The sequence below is a fragment of the Narcine bancroftii genome, chromosome 3 (genome assembly GCF_036971445.1).
Source record: "Narcine bancroftii isolate sNarBan1 chromosome 3, sNarBan1.hap1, whole genome shotgun sequence".
Lineage (NCBI taxonomy): Eukaryota > Metazoa > Chordata > Chondrichthyes > Torpediniformes > Narcinidae > Narcine > Narcine bancroftii.
In genome coordinates this window covers 320,284,227-320,299,218 of record NC_091471.1, presented here as the reverse complement: position 1 = coordinate 320,299,218, position 14,992 = coordinate 320,284,227, and the positions used below count along the sequence as shown (strand labels likewise).

The following is a 14,992-nucleotide window of genomic DNA, read 5'->3' as shown; positions in this document are numbered from 1 at the left end:
GGCGACCAGAACTGCACACAGAACTCTAAATTAGGCCGCACCAACGTCTTATACAATCTCAACATCACCTCCCAACTCCTATATTCCATGCAATGTTTGATAAAGGCCAGCATACTAAAAGCCTTCTTCACCACCCTATTCTTTAACAAAGAAGAAGATAAAAGGGACCCTAAAATTGCCCAAAAAAGTATTCTGTGTAAAATTTAATTCAATTTGTACCCATGAAGGGCAGTCAACCAAATTATCAAAATGTAACAAGAGAATTAACTTACAAATAATGAGCGTCCAATAATAGTCTAAAATTGGGAAACGCCATTCCTTTAAGCTTTGTGAAGATAAGCTTTATTTAAATGTGGGTGTTCCCCCCTGCCATATGTAGGAAGATATAAGTGAGCTGAGTGAATTGAAAAACAGATTTAGGAATGAAAATTGGTACGGATTGAAAGGGGTACAAAAATTTGGGTAAAACATTCATTTTAATAGCGTTAATACGACAAATCATTGAAAGTGATAAAGGCCACCATCTAAGTTATAATTTAACCTGATTAAATAGAGTGGAAAATAGTTCCTCAAAAAGATGTTTATTGCTCTTAGTGATTGTAATGCTGAGATAAGTAAATTGCTTCTGCACAGCCTTAAAAGGAAAATTACAATAACTTGATATAAAAAACCATTTAAAGGTAAAAGTTCACTTTTATGCAGAATTAACTTAGACCCAGAAAACTGATTAATATTTTATTCAAAGCAACTTTGCTTCCTTTGAACAATTGGTGGTACAATTTAACTTACAAAGCATTCACTTTTTTAGATATTTATAGGTTAGACTTTCTGTTCAATCTCAGATCTCTGACTTTCCGCAAATTCCCGAGGCAAGTATTCTTGATTTACAACTCTCTCATAAAGGGTCAAGATCTGTTATTTACTATAATTTGCTTGATTCAAGAATGGTCTCATTAATTATGTGATGGAATATTTGGAAATGTTTTTGGGAGATAAACTAGTAAAATTACAGTAGGTTACATACATACACACACTTTAAAACAGATTTTATTTGAAATATTGAAGAATTCCATGTTCAGTGACTTTACAGAAACTCTGGAGAATGCTATGCACATTTCACAAGTAGGTGCTAATCGAAATGACGTCATGAAATGAATGGGCTGGAGACAGGTTGACTGTGTTGGACTTTTTTTTACAAGGCTTTTGACCTCTGCAAAGTGCTCACTCAGAGGTCATTGAGAGGTTTGTTTACCTAAAACAGCAGATGGGAGCAGAAGACTAACTCCTATTGTTGCTGGAGAAGGTGGGGGGTTTTGCAAGTGAGAGAGAGAAGGACATGTGGCTGGCAGTTGGAATCTCAGATGGAGAGAGAGACACAAACAGCTCAAACAGTGTCAGCCAGGAGAAGCTTGTTGGAACTGAAACAGAAGCTCCAGAGTGGCAGATGACTGGAAGTGCTATCTGTCTGATGTTTCTCTTGGAATAAGAAGAACAGAAAGCAACTTTGTTATAACCTGAAAGAAAGAACCCTAACGGGGCAAGTTTCATCAGCGAGACATTGAGGTGACTAAAGGTGGTACCTCAGTTGTGGAAATCCTGGAACAACAAATCTCTCTCTGAAAACCTACAAGAACCTTCCTGAGCGGTAAACATTTACCTTTTGAGCACCAAAGCCTGGTAAACTTTATACATGTTAAATTCTGTGCACAGTATAAGAATTTCCTGAAACCACTGAACTTGGAAAAATGAGAAGTGAAATTGAACTGTGAACCAAAGAAGTTTTATTAAATTTACACACACATTACACACATGTGCATTTAGAATTAGAAGAGGGGTTAAATTAATAGAGATAAGTTAAAGTTTGATTATGTTTTCATGTTTAAAGATAATTAAAAACAACTTTTATTTAAGTAATTGTCGTGGTGAATATCTATTGCTGCTGGATTTTGGGGTCCTTTGGGCTCATAACAGTTAAAATCAAGAGAGACTGGGAATATGATTTGAATCTTTCATTCTCTGATTAGGTCTGGGATTCATTTGTGATTTGATTAATATGACAATTCTGTTTGTTCCACTTTAAAGTGGTCCATAGAATATATATATCTAAAGTTAAATTATCTCATTTTTATTCTGATATAAATCCTTTATGTGATAAAATTGGTGATGCTTCTTTGATTCACATATTTTGGACTTGCCCTAGTTTAGAAAAAGTTTGGAAAGATTCCTTTCAAACATTATCGGTGATTCTTAAGGTTAAATTATAACCTTGCCCTTTAATTGTTCTTTTTGGATCATTTCAAGATTATGTTTTACTGACTCCAACTCAAAACCGAATTTTATCTTTTAAGTCATTGACAACCAGACAAGCAATTTTGATGAAATGGAAAGACAATTGTCCACCTCCACATTTTTTCTTTGGCTTGGCTTCGCGGACGAAGATTTATGGAGGGGGTAAAAAGTCCACGTCAGCTGCAGGCTCGTTTGTGGCTGACCAGTCCGATGCGGGACAGGCAGACACGATTGCAGCGGTTGCAAGGGAAAATTGGTTGGTTGGGGTTGGGTGTTGGGTTTTTCCTCCTTTGCCTTTTGTCAGTGAGGTGGGCTCTGCGGTCTTCTTCAAAGGAGGCTGCTGCCCGCCAAACTGTGAGGCGCCAAGATGCACGGTTTGAGGCGTTATCAGCCCACTGGCGGTGGTCAATGTGGCAGGCACCAAGAGATTTCTTTAGGCAGTCCTTGTACCTTTTCTTTGGTGCACCTCTGTCACGGTGGCCAGTGGAGAGCTCGCCATATAATACGATCTTGGGAAGGCGATGGTCCTCCATTCTGGAGACGTGACCCATCCAGCGCAGCTGGATCTTCAGCAGCGTGGACTCGATGCTGTCGACCTCTGCCATCTCGAGTACCTCGACGTTAGGGGTGTGAGCGCTCCAATGGATGTTGAGGATGGAGCGGAGACAACGCTGGTGGAAGCGTTCTAGGAGCCGTAGGTGGTGCCGGTAGAGGACCCATGATTCGGAGCCGAACAGGAGTGTGGGTATGACAACGGCTCTGTATACGCTTATCTTTGTGAGGTTTTTCAGTTGGTTGTTTTTCCAGACTCTTTTGTGTAGTCTTCCAAAGGCGCTATTTGCCTTGGCGAGTCTGTTGTCTATCTCATTGTCGATCCTTGCATCTGATGAAATGGTGCAGCCGAGATAGGTAAACTGGTTGACCGTTTTGAGTTTTGTGTGCCCGATGGAGATTTGGGGGGGCTGGTAGTCATGGTGGGGAGCTGGCTGATGGAGGACCTCAGTTTTCTTCAGGCTGACTTCCAGGCCAAACATTTTGGCAGTTTCCGCAAAGCAGGACGTCAAGCGCTGAAGAGCTGGCTCTGAATGGGCAACTAAGGCGGCATCATCTGCAAAGAGTAGTTCACGGACAAGTTTCTCTTGTGTCTTGGTGTGAGCTTGCAGGCGCCTCAGATTGAAGAGACTGCCATCCGTGCGGTACCGGATGTAAACAGCGTCTTCATTGTTGGGGTCTTTCATGGCTTGGTTCAGCATCATGCTGAAGAAGATTGAAAAGAGGGTTGGTGCGAGAACACAGCCTTGCTTCATGCCATTGTTAATGGAGAAGGGTTCAGAGAGCTCATTGCTGTATCTGACCCGACCTTGTTGGTTTTCGTGCAGTTGGATAATCATGTTGAGGAACTTTGGGGGACATCCGATGCGCTCTAGTATTTGCCAAAGCCCTTTCCTGCTCACGGTGTCGAACAGTACAAAAACAAAGGCGAGAAATCAGACTGCTCAAACTACAGGGGAATCACGTTGCTCTCCATTGCAGGCAAAATCTTCGCTAGGATTCTACTAAATAGAATAATACCTAGTGTCGCTGAGAATATTCTCCCAGAATCACAGTGCGGCTTTCGCGCTAACAGAGGAACCACTGACATGGTCTTTGCCCTCAGACAGCTCCAAGAAAAGTGTAGAGAACAAAACAAAGGACTCTACATCACCACCTCCACATACACAATGGTTAAATGATATTATGTCTCGTTTAAGTTTCGAAAAAATTAGGTATGTAATAAAGATTCAAATATTAATTTCCTCAAGACATGGGGCCCTTTTATGAACCATGACCACTATCTAAAGTTTTAGGATTGCTATAAGCTTCGATACTGTGCTCTCTATTTCCAGGTTGTCTTCACTTGATACCCACATGTTAGTTTTTTCCAACCTCGTATAGTGGTCGGGGTTTCGAATTAATGGGGGATTTTTTTCTCATTTTCTTGTAATTTGTATTTCATTATATAATTGTATTGCTTAATTTTTGTATTATTGCAAACTTCAATAAACATATTTTAAAAAGAAAGGAAGACCACTGTCAATGCGGATTAGTAACAATATTTCCCTCTCTCCGATGATCAGCACAGGTGCACCTCAAAGATGCGGGGTTAGCCCACTGCTTTACTTACTATACACCTGAGTGGTCAGGCACAATTGAAATGCTATCTACAAGTTTGCTGATGACACCACGGATATCGGCAGAATCACAGGTGGGAATTGGAAAGCATACTGGACGGAGATAGATCAGTGGTTAAATAATGTCAATGTTAGCAAAACCAAGGAGATGATAGTGGATTTCAGGAGGAAATGAGGAGAACACGAACCAGCCTCATCAAACAGTAGAGATGGTTAAGAACTTCATATTCCTGCTTGTCAACATCTCTGAGGATCTTTCCTGGAGCCTCCATGTCGATGCAATTATGAAGAAGGCTCTCCAGCAGCTATACTTTGTGAGGACTTAACCATATAACCACTTACAGCACAGAACAGGCCAGTTCAGCCCTACTAGTTCATGCCGTAACAAATCCCCACCCTCCTAGTCCCACTGACCAGCACCCGGTCCATACCCCTCCAGTCCTCTCCTATCCATGAAACTATCTAGTCTTTCCTTAAATGTAACCAATGATCCCGCCTCGACCACGTCTGTCGGAAGCACATTCCACATCCCTACCACCATTTGTGTAAAGAAATTTCCCCTCATGTTCCCCTTATAATTTTCCCCCTTAAATCTTAAACCATGCCCTCTAGTTTGAATCTCCCCACTCTTAATTGAAAAAGCCTATCCACGTTTACTCTGTCTGTCCCTTTTAAAATCTTTAACACTTCTATCAAGTCCCCTCTCAATCTTCTACGCTCCAGAGAAAAAAGCCCCAGTCTGCACAACCTTTCCCTGTAAATCAAACCCTGAAATCCTGTCAACATTCTCGTGAACCTTCTCTGCACTCTCTCTATTTTGTTTATATCTTTCCTATAATTTGGTGACCAAAACTGTATATAGTACTCCAAATTTGGCCTCACTAATGCCTTGTACAATTTCATCATAACCTCCCTACTCTTGAATTCAATACTCCGATTTATGAAGGCCAACATTCCAAATGCCTTCTTCACCACACCATCTATCTGAGTATCAGCCTTGAGGGTACTATTTACCACAACTCCTAAATCCCTTTGTTGCTCTGCACATCTCAATAGCCTACCATTTAATGCATATGACCTATTTAGATTTGCCTTTCCAAAATGTAGCACCTCACACTTATCTGTATTAAATTCCATCAGCCATTTCTCAGCCCACACCTCCAGCCTTCCTAAATCACCTTTTAATCTACGGTAATCTTCCTCACTGTCCACAACACCACCAATCTTTGTATCATCCGCAAACTTGCTTATCCAATTCTCCACCCCTACTTCCAGATTGTTAATATATATAACAAACAATAGTGGACCCAGGACCAATCCCTGAGGAACTCCACTAGTCCCCGGCCTCCAACTGGACAAACAATTTTCTACCACTACTCTCTGACACCTCCCATCCAACCATTGCTGAATCCATTTCACTACCTCCTCATTTGTACCTAATGCCTCCACCTTTTTTCCTAACCTCCTGTGGGGAACTTTGTCAAAAGCTTTACTAAAGTCTAAATAGACAACATCCACAGCTTTCCCTTCATCAACCTTTTTTGTAACCCCCTCGAAAAACTCAATCAGGTTTGTCAAGCATGATCTACCCCGACAAAACCATGCTGATTACTCCCTAGCAATCCCTGTACCTCCAAATATTTGTAAATACCATCCTTCAGAACACTTTCCATCGACTTGCCCACCACAGACGTCAGACTCACAGGCCTATAATTCCCAGGTTTACATTTAGACCCTTTCTTAAACAGCGGAACCACTTGCGCCACCCTCCAATCATTTGGTACTACCCCCGTGGCCAGTGACATCCTAAATATCTCTGTTAATGGCCCCACTATCTGTCCACAAGCCTCCCTGAGTGTCCTAGGGAATATTTTGTCCAGTCCCAGAGATTTATCCACCTTTATCTTTTTCAACACAGCCATCACTACCTCCTCAGTTATCCTTATATGCTTCATTACCTCCCCACTATTTTTCTTTACCTCAACTGGTTCAATATTTTTTTCCCTAGTGAATACCGAGGCAAAGAAATCATTCAAAATTTCCCCCATTTCATCTGACTTCTCACTCAGCCTACCCTCACTATCTACAAGGGGTTCAATTTTATCCCTCACTAATCTTTTACTTTTAATATACTTAGAGAAACCCTTTGGATTTATTTTTACTCTGTCTGCCAAAGCCTCTTCGTGCTTTTTTTTGGCCTTTCTAATTTCTTTCTTAAGATTCCTTCTACACTCCTTGTAGTCCTCCTTCAAATTATATACAGTATGTCACCAGACACTCTCAGAGTACCATGGAGAGCATTCTCTCTTCTTGCTTCACTGTTTGATACAGTTGTGCCAAGTCCAGAGGGTTGTTAACTTGGCCTGAGACATCAGAGGCACCAGACTTCACTCTGTTGAGGACATCTACATGAGGTGGAGTCTTAAAAAGGCAGACAATCTAATTTTTTACCCTTGCCATTTCTTAACTCAACCCACAATGATTCTACATTTTCTGATTCGATGTCACCTCTTTCCAATAATTTCATGTTCCTTACCAACAGAGCCACATCTGCTTACCTGCCTATTCTTTTGATATACTGTTCTGGGCTTATGTTGTGCTGAGTTTCATGTCCTGAACTGGGCTTGTGTTGGACTATGTCATGTCCTGTTCTGGGCTAGTGTACTGTATTTCATGTCTTAAACTGGGGTTGAATGAGGCTGTATTTCACGTCCTGTACTTGGCTTTGTTGGTCTATGTTTCATGTTATGTGTTGGGTTTGTGTTATAATGAGTTTCATGTCATTTACAGTTAGTGTTGGACTGTATTTGATATAATGCACTGGACTAGTGTTGGACTGTATTTCATTTCCTGTACTGGGCTTGTGCTGAACTATTTTCATGTCCTTGCAGGGCTTGTGTTGGTTTGTGTTTCATATCCTGTACTGAGCTTGTACTGGATTGTGTTTCATGTGTTAAGACCAGCAGCAATTGAAATTCATCAAGACAATGGTATCTTCAAAAACAATAATTTTTATTGATAACTATTAATAACGTAACAATTCTTACTTAACTCTAAAATTTACCCCACATTACAGTTCAGGCACAATTCTGAAAAGTCAGTTTTTAAAGTTCAGTCTTATAAATCTTTTGTCCTTAAACTTGTTGAAAAGTTCTCAAAACTCACAAATACTTGTAGAGTTGCTTTCTGAGAAATATTTCTTCATATGAATGACTTTTTTTTAACAATTCCCCCTCTTGAATGGAGGCTACAGAACTTGTGACTTCCATGATGACTTCGCAAACCAGGCAAGGATTCCATGAAGTGACCAGTAGAAATTGACATGTCTCTTGATAAAGAGACTGTTGAAATAGCCCTTTATTTCAAAGCCACTGATTCTGTATTTCTTCCCTGTCAAAGGGAGAACACAACAGCGCCTTTCTCGAGGAAAGTTATTGCATTTCTGACTTCAGATGAGAACTGGTTCCCAATGCTAAAGATGGCTTCTTGGAGTGTCCATATCACATGGCATGGCATCACTGCTGGCTCTTACATTTTATTTTCCTCAGAAAGATGAGTCAAGAAGCAAATGGTCTTCTGTTTACACGGGTGCTTCTCCTTACCAAGCATTCATTTTCTGACGCTTTCAATGGAGAACAATCATAAGACTTTTATTGCTGTTTACAGCTTTCAACTAAACAATGATAAATTTCTTCATCTCCTAATTGACGGAGTCTTGGTGCCTGATTTAAAATGATGTAATGATCTCTGTCTGTGTTTGTTCCCTGTTTCCAGACCTACAAAGTCCCTTTACTATTAAAATACGTATTTTAACCTAAAGATTATTCTGTAATTCTGTAACACATATCCTGTACTGGGCTTGTGTTAAGCTATGTTACATGCCATAAGGCATAAGATATAGGTGAAGAAATACGCTATTCAGTCCATCAAGTCTGCCCTGCTATTCAATCATGATCTGATCCATTTTCCCCACTACCCCACTGCCTAGCCTTTTCCCCACAACCTTTGATGCCCTGGCTAAACAAGAACATATTAATCTCCGCTTTAAATACACCCAATGACCTGGCTTCTACAACTGCCTGTGGCAACAAATTCCACAGATTTACCACCCTGTGGCTGAAGAAAAACCTGCACATCTCTGTTCTAAGTGGATGCTCTTCAATCCTGAAGTTGTGCCCTCTTTTCCCAGCATGGGAAACAACCTTTCTACATCTACTCTGTCCACGCCTTTCAACATTCAAAATGTTTAAATGAGATCCTGCCTCATTTTCCTAAATTCCAACGAATACAAACCAAACTGTCAAATGATAATCCTTTCCTTCCTGGAATCATCCTTGTAAACCTCCTTTGAACTCCCTCTAACTTTAACGCATCTTTTGTTAAATGAGGAGCCCAAACTGCTCACAACAGTCCACATGAAGTCTCACCAATGCCTTATAAAGCCTCAACATCACATCCCTGCTCTTATTCTATTCCTCTTCAAATGAACGTCATCATTGCATTTGCCTTCTTCACCACCAACTCAACCTGCAAGTTTACCTTCAAGCACAAGGACTCCCAGGTCCCTTTGCAAAGGCATTTTAAATTTTCTGCCCATTTAAAAGATAGTCTGCACATTTACTTTTTCTGCCAAAGTGCGAGACGGTACACTTTCCAACATTATATTTGCCACTTCTCTGCCCATTCTCTTGATCAATCTGTGTCCTTGTGCAGCCTTCCTGTTTCCTCAACACTATCTCCCCTCTATCTACCTTCGTATCGTCTGTAAACTTGGCCACAAAGCCATTCATTCTATAATCCAAATCATTAATATACAACATAAAAAGAAGCAGCCACAATACTGACCCCTGTGAACACCACGAGTAACTAGCAGTCAATCAGAATATGATCCTTGTATTCCAACTCTATCTATCTGTCTATCAGCCAATGCTCTACCCACACTGGTATTTTTCCTGTTATACCATGGGCTCTTATCTTGTTAAGTAGCCTCATGTGCAGGATCTAGTGAAAGGCCTTCTGAAAATCCAATACACAACATGCACTGCATCTCCCTTATCCAGCCTGATTGCCACCTCCTCAAAGAATTTTAACAGGTTTGTCAAGAAGAATTTCCCTTAAGGAAACTATGCTGGTTTTGGCCAATCCTGTTAAGTATCTCCAAGTCATAATCTCATCCTTGACAATTGACACCAACATCTTCCCAACCACTGACGTCAGCATAATCTCCTTCCTGCTGCCTCCCTCCCTTTGTGAATAGTTTGGTGACATTTGCAATTTTCTAGTCTCTGGGTCTATGCCAGAATCTTTTGATTCCAGAAACACCTTCTACAATCTCGACCACTACACTTTTCAGAACCCAAAGGTGCAATCCATCTGGTCCGGGAGACTTATCACCCTTAGACCATTCCACTTTCTGAGCATCTTCTTTGAAATAGCAACGACACTCATTTCCCTTCCGTTCGATATCCGGCACAATCTGCCCATCTCCACAGTGAGGACTGATGTAAAACACTCCTTTAGTTCTCACAGTGAGGACTGATGTAAAACGCTTCTTTAGTTCTCACAGTGAGGACTGATGTAAAACACTCCTTTAGTTCTCACAGTGAGGACTGATGTAAAACACTCCTTTAGTTCTCACAGTGAGGACTGATGTAAAACACTCCTTTAGTTCTCACAGTGTGGACTGATGTAAAACACTCCTTTAGTTCTCACAGTGGGGACTGCTGTAAAACACTCCTTTAGTTCTTCTGCAGCTCCTTGTCTCCCATTATTATTTCTCCATTGTCATTTTCTAGTGCTCCTATGTCTACTCTCACCTCTCTCCTTGGCTTTTCTTGGTCTTTGTTTCATGTCATGTACTGGGCTTATGTTGGGCTGTATTTTGTGCCATGTACTGAACTTATTTGATGGGTTAGATCGGGGTGGTTCTCGTGCTCATGCTCTTTCTCCGCTGGATAGCTGATGTCTGACTGACTTTGCTGTATCTTTTTGCAGCCTGTATGATGAATGTCCACAAGCGATGTGTCTCTAATGTGCCCAGTATGTGTGGCATGGATCACACGGAGCGAAGGGGACGCATCTTCATCAAAGCTGAGATCGTGAAGGACCTGCTCACCGTTCTGGGTAAGTGGGGTTGAATCACGGCTGGTCGCAGGATCTCTCTTGCACACACGTGCGCGCGCACACACACACACACACACACACACACACACACACACACACACACACACACACACACACACACACACACACACACACACACCAGAGACACACAAACACACACACAACCCCACATGCACAACCCCCACAAATGTACACACACACCAGACCCACATGCACTAGTAGACTGATACACACATTCAAATGCATACTGTAGATGCATATACAGACCATACATGCATGTGCATGCACACACATGAGCACAGACCAGATAAACACACGCACACACTAGACAGACAGACAGACACACATATTACAGACATGCATACACTCACACTGATGGACTGATGCAAAGACCCTCCAGACGCACATATGAACCACACACACCCCACATGCACACCTTAGACCCTCACACTCACACATGTTTGCACAACACACACACACACACACACACACACACACACCCACCACAGATACTCAAACACATACACAAACATAAGTGCACATCACAGACACACATTTAAAATACATTGCAGACATACATATGGGCCACACACACACACACACACCCCACAAATGTTCACACACGCACTCGTACAAGTTGGCATGCACACACACACACACACACACACACACACACACACACACACACACACACACACACACACACACACACACACACACACACAGAGGAGTGGAAGAATGGAGCAGATGTGATGGGCCGAATGACCTATTTCTCCTATATCTATGGTCAAAATCTGAATCATTGACTGACACTGGGAAGATGGGACCTGTACTGGCAGGATGGTTTGCATCTAAACTAGAGGGGGACTAATATCCTTGCAGTCAAGCTTAGAGCATGAAAGGTATGGCAATGCTCATGGGGTTGTATTATAAACTACCCAATAATCAATGACAATTGGAGGAGCAAATCCGTAGAGACAGCAGACAACTGCAGGGAACATAAGGTTGTGACGGTAGGTGATTTTAACTTTCCACATATTGACTGGGACTCCCATACTGTAAAAGGGCTGGATGGCTTGGAGTGTCAAATTGTTCAGGAAAGGTTTCTAAATCAATATATAGAGGTACCAAATAGAGAGAGGGCAATACAGACCTGTATTTCCCATTAGGGATCAAGACAGAACAGGTGACAAGTATGTGTGGGGGAACGTTTTGGGTCAAGTGATCATAATGCCATTAGTTTCAAGTTAATTATGGAGAAAGATGGGTCTGATGCTTCGGTTGAGATTCTAAATGTGAGAAAGGCCAATTTTGAGGAAATGCAACAAGGTGGATTAGGATAAGTTGCCTTTGGGTAAGGATGTATGAGGTAAGTGGATGACCTTCAAAGGTGAAATTTTGAGAATTCAGAGTTTGTATGTTCCTGTCAGGATTAAAGGTAAGGTTAGCAGGGATTGGGAACTTAGATTTTAGAGGGAGAGAACATAGAATATGGACCATACAACATTACAGCACAGTACAGGCCCTTTGGCTCTTAATGTTGTGCAAACCATCAAAAATAAGAAAAAAATGTACTAAACCCTTTCTCCCCTGTAACCTTCTATTTTTCTTTTATGCATTTGCCTATGTAAGTATATCTAATATTCCACCCTTGGTAAACCATTCCTGGCCCCCACAACTCTTTGTGTAAAAATGTAATCCTGATGTCTCCCCTAAACCTCCCTCCCTTAACTTTGTACAGATGTCCTCTGGTGTTTGCTGTTCCTGCCCTGAGAAACAGGTGCTGTCTGTCCACCCTAGCTTTACCTCTCAGAATCTTGTAGATCTCTATCAAGTCTCCTGTCATCCTTCTTCACTCCAAAGTGAAAAGAACCAGCCCTGCCTCATCAGACTTGCTTCCCAATCCAGGCAACATCCTGATAAATCTCGTCCACATCCTTCCTATAATGAGGTCTTACCAAAGATTTGTAGGGACCTCTCAACTCCTGAACTCAATACCCCTATTAATGAATCCCAGCATCCCATAGGCCTTCTTAATTATCTTATCCTGAGCAGTGACCTTGAAGGATGTATGGATTTGGATCGTCCCTCTGTTCCTCCACGCTCTTAAGTAACCGACCATTACTTAAGAGTAATACTCAACTTTCTGGTTTGACCTTCCAAAATGCATCACCTCACACTTACCTGGATTGAAATCCATCTGCCACTTTTCTGCACAACTCTTGTAACCTTCAACAACCTTCAGCTCCGTCCATAACTCCTCCTGTAAACTTACTGACCGATCCTTCTGCCTATTTATTCAGGTCATTTGTAAAAATCACAATGAGAAGGGGTCCCCGAACAGATTCTTGTGGAACTCCATTCATCAGGAGAGATGGGAGAGATTCTCTCTGACCTTCAAAGAAATTGCAGGGGTGTGGCAGAAATATTTAAAATGTCTTTAGCCATGGGTGAGGTGCTGGAGGATTGAAGGGTTGGAGGACTAGAGGGTAGCTCACATTGTCCCATTGTTTAAAACAGGATCCAAAGTAACCCAGGAAATTATAGGCCCGTGAGCCTGACTTCAGTCGTTAGATAAATTATTTGAAGGCATTCTAAGATTAGTTATACACATACTTGGATAGCTGGGGACTGATTAGGATAGTCAACATGGTTTTGTGCATGGTAGGTCGTGCTTAACCAATCTTACTGAGTTTTTCAGGAGTTTACCAGAAACGTTGATCAAGGAACTTCCAAAACCGTACCAGGAGGTGTAGGTTAATTGGGTGTAAATTGGGCCAAAATGGCCTGTTTCCATGCTGTAGATCCAGTAGTGTTGGATGATTGCTTCTCAAACTGGAGCCCTGTGACTAGTGGTGTGCCTCAGGGATTAGTGCTGAACCACTGTTGATTGCCATCTATATCAAAAATCTGGATGATAATGTGATAAATTGGATCAAAGTTTGCAGATGACACTAAGATGGGAGGCATGTGGACAGCGAGGAAAGCTTGCAGAGGGATTTGGGAAAATGAGCTGAAAAATGGCAGATGGAATTTAATGCAGACGAGTGTGAGGTGTTGCATTTTGGAAGAGCAAGCCAAGTTAAGCCATACATAGAAAATGGTAGGGCACTAAGAAATGTGGTAGAACAGAGAGATCTGGGAATACAGATACATAATTCCCTGAAATTGGTGTCACAGGTGGACAGGGTTGCAAGAGAGTCTTTGGTATATTGTCTTTCATAAATCAAAGTATTAAGTACAGGAGTTGAGAAGTTATGGAAAATTTTGTATAAAATATTGGTGAGGCCAAATTTGGAGAATTGTGTGCAGTTTTGGTCACCTAACAACAGGAAAGATATCATTAAAATAGAAAGAGGGCAGAGAAGATTTACTAGGATGTTGCTGGTCTTCAGGAACTGAGTTACAGGGAAAGGTTCAACAGGTTAGGACTTTATTCCCTGGAGTGTAGAAAAATGAGGGGAGGTTCAGTGAGCTATACAAAATTATGAGGGGTATAGATAGGGCAAATGCAAGTAGGTTTTTTCCATGAAGTTGCAAACGAGAGAACATTGGTTAAGAGTGAAAGGAGAAAAGTTTATGGGGAACATGAGGGGGAAATTCTTCACACAGAGAATGGTGGGAGTGTAGAATGAGCTGCCAGCTGAAATGGTGAATATGGGTTCAATTTTAACATTTAAGAGGAATTTGAACAGATGCATGGATGGGAGGAGTATGGAGGTCTATGGGTGCAGGTCAGTGGGACTAAACAGAATAATAGTTCAGCACTGACTGGAAGGGCCAAAGGGCCTGTTTTCTGTGCTTTAATGTTCTTTGATTCTATATGTTTCCCCTTCCTCTACGTGTGGTGAGGACTGAGGCAGGATTCTGATGTGCAGGTGAGAGCACCTTTGTCACATCCTTACTCACTAAGACCCTCCAGTTTCTCAGTGTTAACTCCAGATTCCAGCATCCATTCTAGTGCACAACATCCTCGGTCACTTCTCCATCAAACATGTGTGCCATGATTTAGCACGCACAAACCATGCTGACTTTCCTGAATCTGTCCATGAACGCCCTCCGGGGACTGACCCACCAATGATATCAGGCTCAGTGGCCCGTGGTTCCCTGGTTTCTTCAGTTACATCAACCTCCTCCATTTGTCAGCACCATTCCCATACCGAATGATGATACAAATTATGGCTAGGGCTCCTTCAGTGACCTCCCACAATGAACAAGGACACGTTTGATCAGGAGCAAGGGATTCATGCACTTTAAGAGCCCCAGCATGGACTCTTCTGTGACCTGGACTCTCCAAGACATCACTATTGACAAGCTCCCCAGTTGCCATGTCTTTCTCCATGGTTAATGCACTCGGTTATGACCTTAGCTTCCTCTTGTGGTTCCACACATGGAGCACCATATTGATT

General features: G+C 41.8%; 1 protein-coding gene across 1 annotated transcript in view; it reads left to right on the top strand.

The window, feature by feature from the left end:
- Window positions 1-14,992, top strand: part of LOC138759084 (protein kinase C beta type-like) — a 226,664-nt gene that overhangs the window by 89,173 nt on the left and 122,499 nt on the right. Inside the window, exon 4 of the mRNA XM_069928963.1 lies at window positions 10,455-10,583. Coding sequence (XP_069785064.1) covers window positions 10,455-10,583 — 129 coding nt within the window. The remainder of the gene's footprint in view (window positions 1-10,454; window positions 10,584-14,992) is intronic.